This window comes from Pantherophis guttatus, chromosome 10 (assembly GCF_059756535.1).
Source record: "Pantherophis guttatus breed Tessera chromosome 10, ASM5975653v1, whole genome shotgun sequence".
Lineage (NCBI taxonomy): Eukaryota > Metazoa > Chordata > Lepidosauria > Squamata > Colubridae > Pantherophis > Pantherophis guttatus.
Window position 1 is genome coordinate 2,522,862 of NC_142072.1, and position 13,649 is coordinate 2,536,510.

The 13,649-nt window shown below is 45.8% G+C and overlaps 1 protein-coding gene across 2 annotated transcripts in view; it reads left to right on the top strand.

The window, feature by feature from the left end:
* Nucleotides 1–327: 327 nt before the first annotated feature.
* MAP4K1 (mitogen-activated protein kinase kinase kinase kinase 1) overlaps nucleotides 328–13,649 on the top strand; it is a 30,270-nt gene continuing 16,948 nt past the window's right edge. For both annotated transcript variants that reach the window (XM_060693800.2, XM_087876539.1), the window contains exons 1-9: nucleotides 328–511; nucleotides 2,778–2,835; nucleotides 3,394–3,484; nucleotides 3,930–3,994; nucleotides 8,319–8,374; nucleotides 8,722–8,769; nucleotides 10,985–11,027; nucleotides 12,628–12,700; nucleotides 13,466–13,597. In XM_060693800.2, coding sequence (XP_060549783.2) covers nucleotides 401–511; nucleotides 2,778–2,835; nucleotides 3,394–3,484; nucleotides 3,930–3,994; nucleotides 8,319–8,374; nucleotides 8,722–8,769; nucleotides 10,985–11,027; nucleotides 12,628–12,700; nucleotides 13,466–13,597 — 677 coding nt within the window. In that variant the 5' untranslated portion in view covers nucleotides 328–400. The remainder of the gene's footprint in view (nucleotides 512–2,777; nucleotides 2,836–3,393; nucleotides 3,485–3,929; nucleotides 3,995–8,318; nucleotides 8,375–8,721; nucleotides 8,770–10,984; nucleotides 11,028–12,627; nucleotides 12,701–13,465; nucleotides 13,598–13,649) is intronic.

Sequence of the window (13,649 nt, forward strand, 5' to 3'; positions counted from 1 at the left end):
GAATCAAATCTCGAGGCAACAGCATTCTAAGCACCCATTGCCTATTCATTTCCTCCTCGGTGTGGCAGGAAACTCAAATGATCACCAATCAGTATTTGTTTTTTTTTTTTTAAAAAAAGGATTTTGAGAGGGATTTGGGGCAACCTGCAGGTTGGAAAGACCCCCACCTGCACCCAAAGTGTCAAGAAGGGTCTTGGATCAGTTCTGGATCAGCTGAAGAGGGCCTTTCATCCTTCGGCCCCCGAAATCTGCTCGCCCACATTAATCACGCTGCAAATCAGGAAGCAGAACCCGACTGAAAAAGTTCACCCGTATCCTGACCACAGCACAGAGGACGACGCCTACACGCGTGCAGAGTTTATACTCTCTGCCTGCACACGGGGTAGGGAAACCCTGAACGATGGATGTTCGAGAAAGAGCGGCTCGACTAGAGATTTCCACCCGAAACCCTCAAGAGGACTTTGAACTTCTCCAGCGGGTTGGCGGAGGGACCTATGGGGAAGTCTATAAGGTAACCTCCGTTGTCCTGCACAAGGTTTGGGTTCGAGTGCTGCTTGGGCACCTTTTTTTCAGCTGTGGGGTGCTTAAACGATTCTGTTCCAGACATTCCAGACACGTTCCAGACACAACAAATATAGATCAAGCTTCAAAGAAAAAGCATGGTGCAAAGGATTTTTTTTTTAAAAAAAAAAGTTAGTCTGTGGAACTTTGGGCCACATGATATGGGGGAAACTCATCTTATTAGTCTAATAAATAAAGACGCATCTCCAGCTGTTTGCAATGCATTAAAATCCTGGTTGTATCTTAGTTAAAACTCATAACGGAAGGATAATCTGATGGTTTAGGAATAAGTGTACTATAATTGTTTTGGGTGGAGTCCTCAAGGAGAAGCAGGCATAAAAGTACAGAAGAGTGGGCCTTTTTTGAGTCCCATCAGTGGTCCCTGACTCCATCCGTGGCTGAGAATTCTATCATTTAATCGGCTTTATGTGGGCAAGAAGGTATGGGATGGAGTGACTGAATCCAAGCCGGGACTAATTGTTTGCAATTTTTTCCCCTGCAACTAATTTGTTTAAAAGGCAGAAGAGTTTGGTAGCCCTCCTCACAAATTGCATTAAATCATTTTTTTTATTAAAGGCTAATAATTAATTTAAGCAAAAGGCACAAGCCTGCAAAATGAATAAAATTTGGTAGTCGAAAAAAACACTCTTACATTATTCCTGATTGTTTTGCTCTTTCTTTTTCTTTCTTTCTTTCTTTCTTTCTTTCTTTCTTTCTTTCTTTTTCTTTCCTTCCTTCCTTCCTTCCTTCCTTCCTTCTTTCTTTCTTTTCTTTCTCTCTCCTAAAAATATATTGGAAATAGTCATAAGGGCAAGCAGTCCCTGGATTTTGGCTCTGTATGGCTCTCCTTAGGGAATGTAAGAATATGTCCCAAGTTCTGATCAGATTTGATTTAATTTAATTTGAATGCTCATACTGATGGGTTCATTAAGCCAGTTCCAATCATCCGACCGATTAAGCTGGGAGAGAGCAGAATCCGTTTAAAAGTGAGCTGTTGCTATGTAAAAAGCGTGTTAATTTACCATACCTCGAGGGACGTTTGGAACTGAATCAGTTTGACTTTCTGTTTTAACAGTGTTTCTCTCAACCTTAGCAACTTGTAAGATGCGTGGATTTCAACTCCCAGAATTCCCCAGCAGTCTGGGGGAATTCTGGGAACTGAAGTCCACAATCTTAAAAATGCCAAGCTTGAGACCCATGGCTGGATAGCATCGTCCTTGATTCAAAAGAGAGACTATTTTGATCCCTGTGCCTGCCAAAGGAAGAAGCCTTGCATTGTGCAATCCTCCATTAAGTTCAGTTTAATTGCTGCAATTTTAGGCTTCTCTGTAAAGATTCCTCAAAGCTGTGGGAGGCAGGCAGCCCAGTATAAAGTTTCCTGTTTACTACTATAACTTTTTATTTATTTATTTACTTGTTGTTTTTTATACCCCTGTAATCGAACAAAGCTTCGCAGTTTGGCCAGATGTACGTAATTACACAGTATTTTTTTCCCCTTCTTCTTAAATAATCTCTGCAAGAAAAGGAAGTTTTCTCCCCATTAATCACACCCCTCACAACTGAATTAATGCCCATGCTTGAAGATCCCCTCCTTCAACCGTTTAGCCCAGCAAGGGGCTAAAATCCTTTATTTGCTCCGCTCTATTTTTGCAAAAAAAATATATATATTGTTTTGTCCTCAGCCGGTTTCACACGGCTCTGTTTTCCAAGGAAGGAGCGATTGAGCAATCTCTCAGGCTGGCATTGCTACGATTACTCCCAATGCTGTCTACAAACCATAAAAATGTTGCTTGAACAACACAAAATGTGGATGAAGATAATAATAATATCAAAAAAAAAAACCAAAAAAAACAAAACAAAAAAAACTAGCTGGCTGAGGGCAAGCAGCTGTATCCTCTGCCAGCAATACACAAAACGTTTTCAGCTAGGGCTTCCTCTTTCTCACTTTCCCTTCCAAACTGGAAAATGTCTGAGAAAGCCAAGATGAAGAGGGGGGGAAAAAAATGATGGTAGAAACAGAGTTCTGACAAAACCAGCCGAGATGGAGTAAGATGCGGAATTAGAACTCGGCTCCTGAGCCAAGGTGGGTCTTTTTACCTTTTTGTCGTTCCATTGGCTCGGTTTCAATAGAATATCTGCCTCCTGCCCCTGCCTTCAAAAATAAAAATAAATAAATAAACTTTTTATTAACTTTTGGGTCGCTGTCTTCCTCTCAGGCAAAGAACAGGGAGTCGGGGAAGCTGTCTGCCATCAAAATTGTAAAGATGGAAGCAGGTGAGCGAGGAAAACAATTAGGCCAGGGCTTCCCAACCTTGGCGGCTTCAACTCCTATATTCCCCAGCTAACCACGGGGAACCTTCCCAGCTGGCTTCCGGCAAGCGAAGATAATGTGGGAAGCCAGATTCGCTTAACGCCTGCATTATTGGCTTCACCGCTGCAGTGATTTGCCTTAACAACTGGGGCAAAAAGAGGTCGTAAAATGGGTCAAAGCTCACTTAACAACTGCCTTGCTGGACAACGGGCATTTGGGGCTCGATTGGGATCGCAAGTCGAGGACTATCGGTAACACAACAACGTGGTGGAGATGTTGGCCGTTGAAATCCTGCAGCATCTGGAAAGCTCAGATCCAGTTGTTTCAATAAAGGAGAATATTTGTAGCTCGGGGTCGACATGAGGGGTCCCTGTGCTCTCTGAGCTTGCTTGTTTCACTGCAGACATTTCATGACCCAACTAGATAACATCATCAGTGCTAGAAGGGTAAGCCTGTTTCCATTCTATCCTAAAACCCTAAATCCTAAAATGCCTGTTTTCCTTCTTCTTTTTTTTGCCCAGATGATGATTGCGTTGCTATCCAACAAGAGATCGTGATGGTGAAAACCTGCAAACATCCGAACATCGTGGCCTACTACGGGAGTTACATCCGGTGAGCGATCCTTTTTCTGGAGATGGGCCGATCCTCTTGTAAACGTTTCCCGGCCTTGAGAAAGAGGCTGGGTGGGTGAGATGCAAAAACTGGTGTACGACAAAGGCGTGCTGGTGCAGTGGCTAGAATGCAGTATTGCAGGCTAATTCTGCCGACCGCCAGCAGTTCGATTCTCACCGGGCTGAAGGTTGGACTCAGTCTTCCGTCTTTCTGAGGTCGGTAAAACGAGGACCCGGATTGTTGGGGGCAAATAGGCTGATTCTGTAAACCGCTCGGAGAAGGCTGCGAAGCACCGTGAAGCGGTATATAAGTCTAAGAGTGCTATTGCTACGATTAGAAAGTGCTCAAGGGAAATCTGGATAGCTGGTCCCGATTCTTCTTCCTCCTTCCTCCCGTTCTCGTCGGCTTCCTTCCACACGAACCCTCTTTTCTCTCCTTCCTTCAGGTTTAAGAAGCTGTGGATTTGCATGGAATTCTGCACAGGAGGCTCCCTTCAGGACATCTATCAAGGTAGCTGCTACAAAAACAGGATAAATCTCATTTGCACTTCCTAAGATGAGTTTATAAGAGAATCATAGAATCCTAGGGCTGGAAGGGACTTCGGAGGTCTTCTACTCCAGGGGTCTCCAACCTTGACAACCTGACGACGACTTGTGGACTTCAACTCCCAGAATTCCTCAGCCAGCAAAGCTTTACGACTTGTGGACTTCAACTCCCAGAATTCCTCAGCCAGCATTTCTGGCTGAGGAATTCTGGGAGTTGAAGTCCACAAGTCGTAAAGTTGCCAAGGTTGGAGACCCCTGTTCTAGTCCAACATCCTATTCAAGGGAGGAGACCCTATACCATTCTGGACAAATGGTTGTCCAATCTCTTCTTAAAATCTTCCAGTGTTGGAGCACTCCTAACTGGTGGCAAGCTGTTCCACTGATTAATTGTTCTCCCTGTCAGGAATTGTCTCTTTAATTCTAGATTGGTTCTCGAAAAAGATGTCGAGACCCTGGAAAGAGTGCAGAGAAGAGCAGCAAAGATGATTAGGGGACTGGAGAGTAAAATATATGAAGAACACTTGCTAGAATTGGGTACGTCTGATCTAATGAAGAGAAGAACTAGGAGTGACATGACAGCAGTCACCCAATATTTGAGGAGCTGCCACAGTGCGGAATTCGCATTTTTTTACTACTGGTTCTGTGGGCATGGCTGCATGGGCATGGTGTGGCTTGGTGGGCGTGGCAGGGGAAGGATATTGCAAAATCCCCATTCCCTCCCCACTGCAGGGGAAGGATACTGTAAAATCCCCATTCCCACCCCACTCCAGGGGAAGGATACTGCAAAATCCCCATTCCCTCCCCACTGCAGAGGAAGGATACTGCAAAATCCCCATTCCCTCTCCACTCCTGGGAAAAGGATATTACAAAATCTCCATTCCCTCCCCACTCTGGGACCAGCCAGAAGGTGGTATTTGCAGGTTTGTTTTTTTAAAAAAATTGATTTATATGCTGCCCTTCTCCGGAGACTCAGGGCGGCTTACAATGCGTTAAGCAATAGCCTTCATACTTTTGTATATTTTATACAAAGTCAGCTTATTGCCCCCACAAACTGGGTCCTCAATTTACCCACCTTAGAAAGGATGGAAGGCTGAGCCGACCTTGAGCCTGGGGAGAATTGAACTCGCAGTAATTGCAGGCAGCTGGATGTTAAATGCTGCCTTAGTAGGAGGCATTAGCCTCCTACGCCACTCAGGTTCTCCAAACTACTCAATTTTTCCACTACCGGTTCTCTGAACTGCTCAAAATTTCTGCTACCGGTTCTCCAGAACCTGTCACTGGATTTCACCCCTGCAGTGTAGAGAACTTTCCTTTGTTCTTATCTCCCAAAGTGTTTTATTCTAAATTTAAGTACATCAAGTATGTCACTTTGGGCGCCAGGTTCACAAGCTCCTTGGGGAAGGAGTGCAGCCGAATAATCAGGCAGTCCTTTTTTGCAACAGAAGTGAAACCAACTGCGGTCGTCGGCTTTCTCTAGCATGTCAGTTGCACCTGCTTCAAAGGAAGAGACCCCGCATTGTTCAGCTGGCTTAGGTTAGCTTGCAAACTTCCCCCTTTCCAGTCTGCTTACGTTGTTTCGCACTTCAGAGTCGTCTTCTGCTGCTTACAGCAAGACAGCTGAAAACCATAAAGGACACAAGGGAGTCACAAAGCTAGGCACTCCTATTTCTTGGACCAACACAAAGCTTCGTTGGCTTTTCGGCCAGCTTGAAAGAAGAATTGTTAACTGGCCGGGAGGAATGACTGCGTGCGCGGTAGGTTCCCAAGCGTATACTCTTAAGTCTAATCAGAAGGAAAAACCTGCAAGAAAGAAATTGAATGGGATGGGATCGGTGGTGGGATTCAAGTAATTTAACAACCGGTTCTCTGCCCTAATGATTTCTTCCAACAACCAGTTCACCAAACTGCTCAGAAAGTTAACAACCGGTTTTCCCGAAGAGGTGCGAACTGGCTGAATCCCGCCACTGGATGGTATCGAGGAGAGGTTCCCTGGTCTGCTTTTTATTCGATATAATTGCAAGTTAAAGAGTGCGCTTAGCGTAGGAGAGCATTCCAAAACAATTCCCCAATCTTCAGATCTTCTAAAGAAGCAGCACTGATGAGGTTACCTAGTTTGGTAATGAAACGTCTGCGAGAAAGCCACCAAACTCAGAGAGCACCAAGGACTCCACAGTTCAACCCTTGAGCTACAAATGTTATCTTCTGTCAGTCTAAGACAGTGTTTCTCAACCTTGGTAGCTTGAAGATGGGTGGACTTCAACTCCCAGAATCCCCCAGCCAGCGCTGCTGGCTGGGGGGATTCTGGGAGTTGAAGTCCACCCATCTTCAAGCTACCAAGGTTGAGAAACACTGGTCTAAGAGGTCTTCTGGCTAGCTGTGTTTGTCCTCTTCTTCACCGAAGAACCCTCCAAAGACACCCTGGAGATGTTGCCACCAATGTGATCCGCTTGTGAGCTTTCGAGATTTCATAAACGTTCTCTGAACCATCAAGAGACCCATCCCATCTACCGCCAAAGTCATCCCAGCTCCAACATCAAACTCTCTGTTAAAGCGTGAAAGAACGTAAGCATGGGATCTGCTGGATAGGATCTACTGGCCCATCTCGTCGAGCAGCCTGTTGGCGAAGTAGCCAACCAACCTACTCGTCTCCCACCAGGTGGTCTTCAGAAGCAGCTCCACCACCATCAAAGGCCAAGAGCCATTGACCTCCAAGACTTCCATGAATTGGTCCAACTCTTTTTAAGCGAGACAAGTGGATCACCGGCACGGCATCTCAAGGCAGCAAATTCCAAAGTTTGATTATGCGTTTGGTTTAGAAAAAAATAAATAAAATCCTTTTGACCATCCTGATTCTATCCTTCAGGGCAGAAGGAAGCAGGAGAACGTCTGTTTTCAGGAAGCTCCGTTCACAGAAGGGTGAAGAGACCAGGCGAGCGGTGGGCTGCAGTTGGAACAAGCAAGGAGGGCATTTCAACAAAGGCTAACCGGAGCGTCCTTGTTGTGGGGCACGGAAGCCTCGGTCTCCCCGCCTTCTGGTTTCGGAGTGGGGACAGAGAAGCATCACAAGAACAACCTGAATGATAACAGGCTGACCACAACACTGCGTTCTCGTTTTCATTTTTAATGCTTTCTTGCCGCTTCTTCACTTCCTCCCTTCTGTAGTTGCATCTCTTGGGAGGGGGGGGGGCGGATGGTGGAGATCAAAAGTCAGCTGGAACACAGCATCCCAGCATAGGGCAGAGATGGGGGGGGGCGGCGCGAGGTTTGCTTGTTATACAGAATACAGACAGGTGGAATCTTAGGGAAATAACTAATTTAGGCAAGTTTCTTTTTTTTTAAAAAAAAACTTGCTTTGATGGTTACGGTGATGTAAGCAGGATGAAGTGTCTTCAAAGCACAAGGAGAGTTGGATTGATGGAGACCCACAACAGGACAGTGCCAGCACCAATGTTTTTTTTCCTATTTTAAAAAAGTGTTATTTTTATTTTACTTTCCTTTCTTTTTCCCTTTGGCCTTTACTGTACTCAAAAATAAAAGAGAGAGAGGAAGGAAGGAAGGAAGGAAAGAAAGAAAAAAGAAAGAAAGAAAGAAAGAAAAAGAAAGAAAGAAAGAAAGAAAGAAAGAAAGAAAGAAAGAAAGAAAGGAGAGAGAGAAAGGAGAGAGAGAAAGGGAGGGGAGGGAGGAAAGGAAAGAAGAAAATAGACAAGAAAATGGCAAGTACACTTCAAGAGGGGAGAGAGGGAAGGAAGGAAGAGAGGGAGGGAGGAAGAAGAGGGAGAAGGAAGGAAGATAGAAAAGAATGAGAAGGAAGAAAAGAGAGGGAGAAGTAGGAAGCAAGGAAGGAAGAAAAGGGAAGGAAGGAGAGGGGAAGGAAGGAAGGAAGGAAGGAAGGAAGGAAGGAAGGAAGGAAGGAAGGAAGGAAGGAAGGAAGGAAAAAAAATAGGCAAGAAGAGGGCAAGTACATTTCAAGGGGCAGCCACGTCGAAGATTTATATTTCTATAATTAGAGATATGGTTTTACTAAAAGTCACCCAGGCAACACAATGGCCATCTAAACCTCTACAAATAAAAACCAAAACTATTTAAACGCACCACGAAAATTCATTTCAGAGCTCCAGGGTTAGGGTTAGACAGCGCCTCTTCTCTACCCGCAAACTCATCTGAGCCAGCCTGTTTTGGAATTGACATTCCTCCATTTCTCCGGCAACTAAATTTTCCCACGCGCGCTGGAGGAGCAGCGAAATTCTTGCAGGATGCAAAGTGGTATCTGTCTCCTTCTTGTTTTTCAGTCACAGGGCCCTTGTCGGAGCTACAGATTGCCTATATCTGCCGGGAAACCTTACAAGTGAGTAGAAATCTGTTGACACCCCTTTTTTCCACGCTATTTTCCCCCGAGGGCAGAAGTGTGTTAGCTTTGGCCTGAACCTGGAATATCCCACGTGCAAAGCAGCTGCTTTTTTATAACTCTCTTTTCGTGAAAGAATTAAAAAAATAGAAAGCTGGACTCATTTAACGACCATGTGATTTGCTTAATGACGGCAGCAATCTGCTTAATAACCATGGCACGAAAGGTCATAAAATAGGGTGTGGCTAACTTAACAATCACCTTTTTTAGCAACCGTATATTAGGTTGTTATATTATGCATATTTCAAAGATAACAGGATCTAAGCTTTATTCTTTCATCCTTCCAGGGTTTGTCTTATCTTCACAAACAAGGCAAGATCCATCGAGATATAAAGGTAAGAATTACGAAGCTTATTCATCTCTTATGTTATTGTCCATCTCCAGTTTCCTTGAGAAAATTAATTCAGGATAGAGTGTAAGAGAAGAGCTGGTGGAGTCAAGAGAGGTATTAGCTTGGAATTTTTATGTTCTCACAAGAGGTGTAGGGCCAACCCTTCTTGAATTCCACTATTAACTCTTTATCTAGTGGCAATTTAGTGCTGACCGTTAGTTGACTAGATTCTTGTGCATAAGCTAGAGCAGAGGTGTCAAACTCAAGGCTCGGGGGCCGGATTCGGTCCGCAGGGTGCTTAGATCTGGCCCGCAGGCCTGCCCTGGGAACAGCAAACGACTGGCCCATGGTGCCTCTTGCCAGCGAAAAGGGAGCGCGGGAGGGCCATGTTCAGCCCTCCCGAGTTTCTTTTGGGCCGCAACGGCCTCCTGCAACCCTCTGCCAGTGAAAACGGAGCTTAGGAATGCCACACACGGCCCTCTGGAGCTCCATTTTCACTGGCAGAGGGCTGCAGGAGGCCGTCATGGCCGAAAATGGAGCCCAGGCAGGCTGTGTGTGGCCTCCCAGAGCTCCATTTTTGCTGGCAGAGGGCTGCAGGAGCCCATCACGGCCAAAAATGGAGCCCAGGCAGGCTGTGTGTGGCGTTCCAGAGCTCCATTTTCACTGGCAGAGGGCTGCAGGAGACCGTCACGGCCGAAAATGGAGCCCAGGCAGGCTGTGTGTGGCGTCCCAGAGCTCCATTTTCACTGGCAGAGGGCTGCAGGAGCCCATCACGGCCGAAAATGGAGCCCAGGCAGGCTGTGTGTGGCCTCCCAGAGCTCCATTTTCGCTGGCAGAGGGCTGCAGGAGGCCGTCATGGCCGAAAATGGAGCTTAGGCAAGCTGTGCGTGGCCTCCCAGAGCTCCATTTTTGCTGGCAGAGGGCTGCAGGAGGCCGTCATGGCCGAAAACAGAGCCCAGGAAACCGAGCCTTGATGAATGACATCGAGCTGGCTACGCCCCCCCCAGCCCCCCTCCACTCCCCAAGGTCAAACTCAACCCTGATGCGGCCCTCAATGAAATTGAGTGTGACACCCCTGAGCTAAAGCAATAAATCAGCTTAACTGGAAGTGTGGTCCCTGATAGTTCACACCTGACACGGAAAAAGGAAGCCATCATTTTGCTGTTTCTGCTATTTTTAACAGATGGCACCTTGCCTCATTTCGTAGTGTGGGTCTGTAAACCACAGATTTAGTTAGGATGCGGAGTTCAGCTGGCATCCCAACCCAGGTGCTGGGCCGAACCTTTCTTCTGCATTTGTAAATAAGTGTTACTAATATCCTTAATATCAAGAACATTCTGGGGACCCCCTTGTCTGACTGGGGTGCAGGTCACTGGCAGAGGTGAGCAGACGGATGTCTACGCAGAGAGTAGATAGATAACAGAAAGCAAAGTTGGTAGCGGTCATATATTTTGCCGGCCCGCAGTCACAAAATGAGGTAGAAAAGTTGAAAATCTTTTTGCAGAGCAGTTTGTAAAAATTGGAACTCCAAATAGAGCCTGGGAATTGGGAATATTGTCGTTACCTTCTGGATGCAACACAGTATACAGACAACTAGAATCTTTGGGAATTAGCCAATTTTAGGCAAGATTTTTAAAAAAAAAAAAACTTACCTTGATGGTTCAGGTCAGGTGATGTGAGCAGGATGAAGAATCTTCAAAGCCCAAGGAGAGTTGGATCGGTGGAGACCCACAACAGGACAGTGCCAGCACCAATGTTTCTTTTCCTATTTTAAAAAAGTGTTATTTTTATTTTACTTTCCCTTCTTTTTTCCCTTTTCTCTTTGACCTTTACTGTACTCAAAAATAAAAAAGGGAAGGAAGGAAGGAAGGAAGGAAGGAAGGAAGGAAGGAAGGAAGGAAGGAAGGAAGGAAAGAAAGAAAGAAAGAAAGAAAGAAAGAAAGAAAGAAAGAAAGAAGAAAGAGGAAGATAGATAACAGAAAGCAAAGTTGGTAGCTGTCATATATTTTGTCAGCCCGCAGTCACAAAATGAGGTAGAAAAGTTGAAAAACTTTTTGCAGAGCAATTTGTAAAAATTGGAACTCCAAATAAAAAGAGAGCCCGGAGCCTGGGAATGGGGGATATTGTCTTGTTGGGTGAGGGAGGTTGTTACCCACTGGACGCCAGTCCATTTCACTCTGAGTAAGTTTCACTTCCTTTTTCTGTTCTTCACCTTTCAGGGAGCTAACATTCTTCTCAACGACCAGGGGGAAGTAAAATTGGGTAGGTTCATTCTCTGGACATTGTTTCTTCGGGCTAGTTACCCTTAGTCACCCTATCTGGAGGGTCCGTGGCCACCATGTAGCCCCTCAATCCTATCCACTAGGGCTCGGCTCTGTGGGCAGCACTTAAAAATTCTGGTTTAACATTGTGTGAATTTACAGTAGTGGCCAAAATTGTGGAAACTGTTTGGGAAACGTGTATTTTCTAAAACTAGCTAATAACACCACTTTTTTTTGGAGTCGTACCCTAAAATTATAGATCAATGGAAAGATAATTTAATCAAGAATGTAATGCAATAACGTTTAGGAAGGATTTGCTATTAGAATAGCAGTGACAGTATAAAGAAAAGTGAAACACGTAGAAAAAACGAGATATGCAAAAATGATCACCTTGTCAGTTAATCCTTAGTTAGGTAACCTTTAGCATAAATTATGGCCTTACAACGTCTACCCATGGAGTGAACCAAGTCTTTTCGTTCTGCAACTGTTATCATGTGAAACCAAGATTGAATGATGGCTTCTATTGACTGGGTTTTATTGCTGGGTCGCTTCTGGCTAACAAGTCGGCTCCACAGATTTTCAATTAGGTGAAGATCTCGGCTATTCACAGCCCATCCCAGCAGTGGAATAGGATTATCTTGAAGCGCCAAAAAAAAGTGGTGTTATTAGCCATCAAACCTCAAAAATACACTTTTCCCAAAAGGTTTCCACAATTTTGGCCACTACTGTAATTCTGTGTGTATATTTTGCAATTGATCCCAAAATTTCCCTTGCTAATTAGCAAGACAGTTCTTCAGTGAAGTCTGTCCCATTTTGTGACCTTTCTTGCCAGGCTGGGTTACGTGATTCACTGCAGTTGTTAAGTGAGTAACACAGTTGTTAAGTGTGTCTGGCTTCCCCCTTGGCTTTGCTGGCCAGAAGGTTGCAAAAGGGGAATCACACGACACCCCCCCCCCACCCCTCCGACGCTGCAATTGTCATAAATACGAACCGGATGCCAAGCATTTGAATTTTGATCGTGTGACTGGGGAATGCTGCAGCGGTCGTAAGTGTGAAAGACGGTCATAAGTCCCTTTCTTCAGTGCCGTTGTAACTTCGAACGGTCACTAAACGAATGGTTGTAAACCAGGGGTGGGCAAACTGTGGCCCTTTTGCAACCTGTGGACTTCAACTCCCAGAATTCCTGAGCCAGCTTGGAATTCTGGGAGTTGAAGTCCCTGGGAGGAATTCTGGGAGTTGAAGTCCACAGGTTGTAAAAGGGCCACAGTTTGCCCACCCCTGTTGTAAGCCATGTATGTGTGTTTGTGTATGTGTGTGGGAGAGAGAAAGATTTCAGAAAAGGTTAGAAGAGTTGTAAATTTCATTGTGGAGTCTCCCTTAGGAGAGCCAATGTATAAAGGCAAAATTTCAGGAATCTGGAATTTTCCTAGTAACAGATTCCATCCCAAGGCTTTGCGGGTTGCTGATTGTGTTGGATGGATTTCCTTGAAGTCCACACTCTTTTATCTTCCCAAACTAGAGCACGATGCAGATCAACGACAAGAGATTTTTTTTTTCAACTTCTCCCTTTTTTCTTTTCTCTTCTTCTTTCTTTCCGCCAGCTGATTTTGGAATCTCAGCTCAACTGAGTGCCACCTTTGCCCGCCGAATGTCCTTCATTGGAACTCCTTACTGGTAAAGAGAAGCCACCCGCTGTCCCGATGGGTATCTGAGCCGTGAGATGCCAAGGAGAAGAGTGGCAGATTGGAAGGGCTCCCCTCTCCTATCCAGTTTCAGAATCTGTTCCTCAATATATAATGCTAACCAAGGCCCCCAGTTGTGTGCATTTTTCCATACATTCCTGTTCCTTTTTCAGGGACAAATTAATGCAATAGCATTATCCTTTCTGCAAGGGGCATTGGTGAGCCAGGAAACAAGGGAGAAATCCTGGTTTGTAGGCTTTTGTGCTGATAAACCTGGTTAGCAGGTTGGAAAAGACCGGGGTGCTCCTAATGGGACCCAAGAGGCCCTTGAAGGGGTGGTGAGCCTGAATGTCATATACAGCCCAGGGGTGGGATTGAAAAAATTCAGCAACCAGTTCGCTGCCCGGAGGCCAGAAATGGGCCCTTTTCTGGACTTCCGGTAGGCCCATTTTTCGCCCTCCCCAGGCTCCAGAGGCTTTTCTTGAGCCTCCAGGAGGGAGAAAATGGCGTCCCCCGGGCTCCGAAGGCCCTCTGAAGGCTGGAACCAGGCCTGTTTCCGGACTTCCGGTAGGCCCGTTTTTTGCCCTCCCAGAGTCTCCACACGCACCCTGCACTTACCTGGCATCCAAAACGGGACATGTGGAGACTCCTAGAAGGGGCAGGGTGGGCGGGGTCAGCCAGTTCTTGGAACAACCGGTTCGGCAAACCAGATTAAAATTAACATCCGGTTAAAATTAACATTACCTCTCTGTTCCAGGATGGCCCCGGAAGTGGCCGCAGTGGAACTGAAAGGCGGCTACAACGAACTGTGTGACGTGTGGTCAGTGGGCATCACGGCAATCGAGTTGGCTGAGCTGCAGCCACCCATGTTTGACACGCATCCTTTGCGGTAAGGTGACCCGGCCGGCGGGTCCTGTTTGCGTTCTCTGATCCCTGAGGAT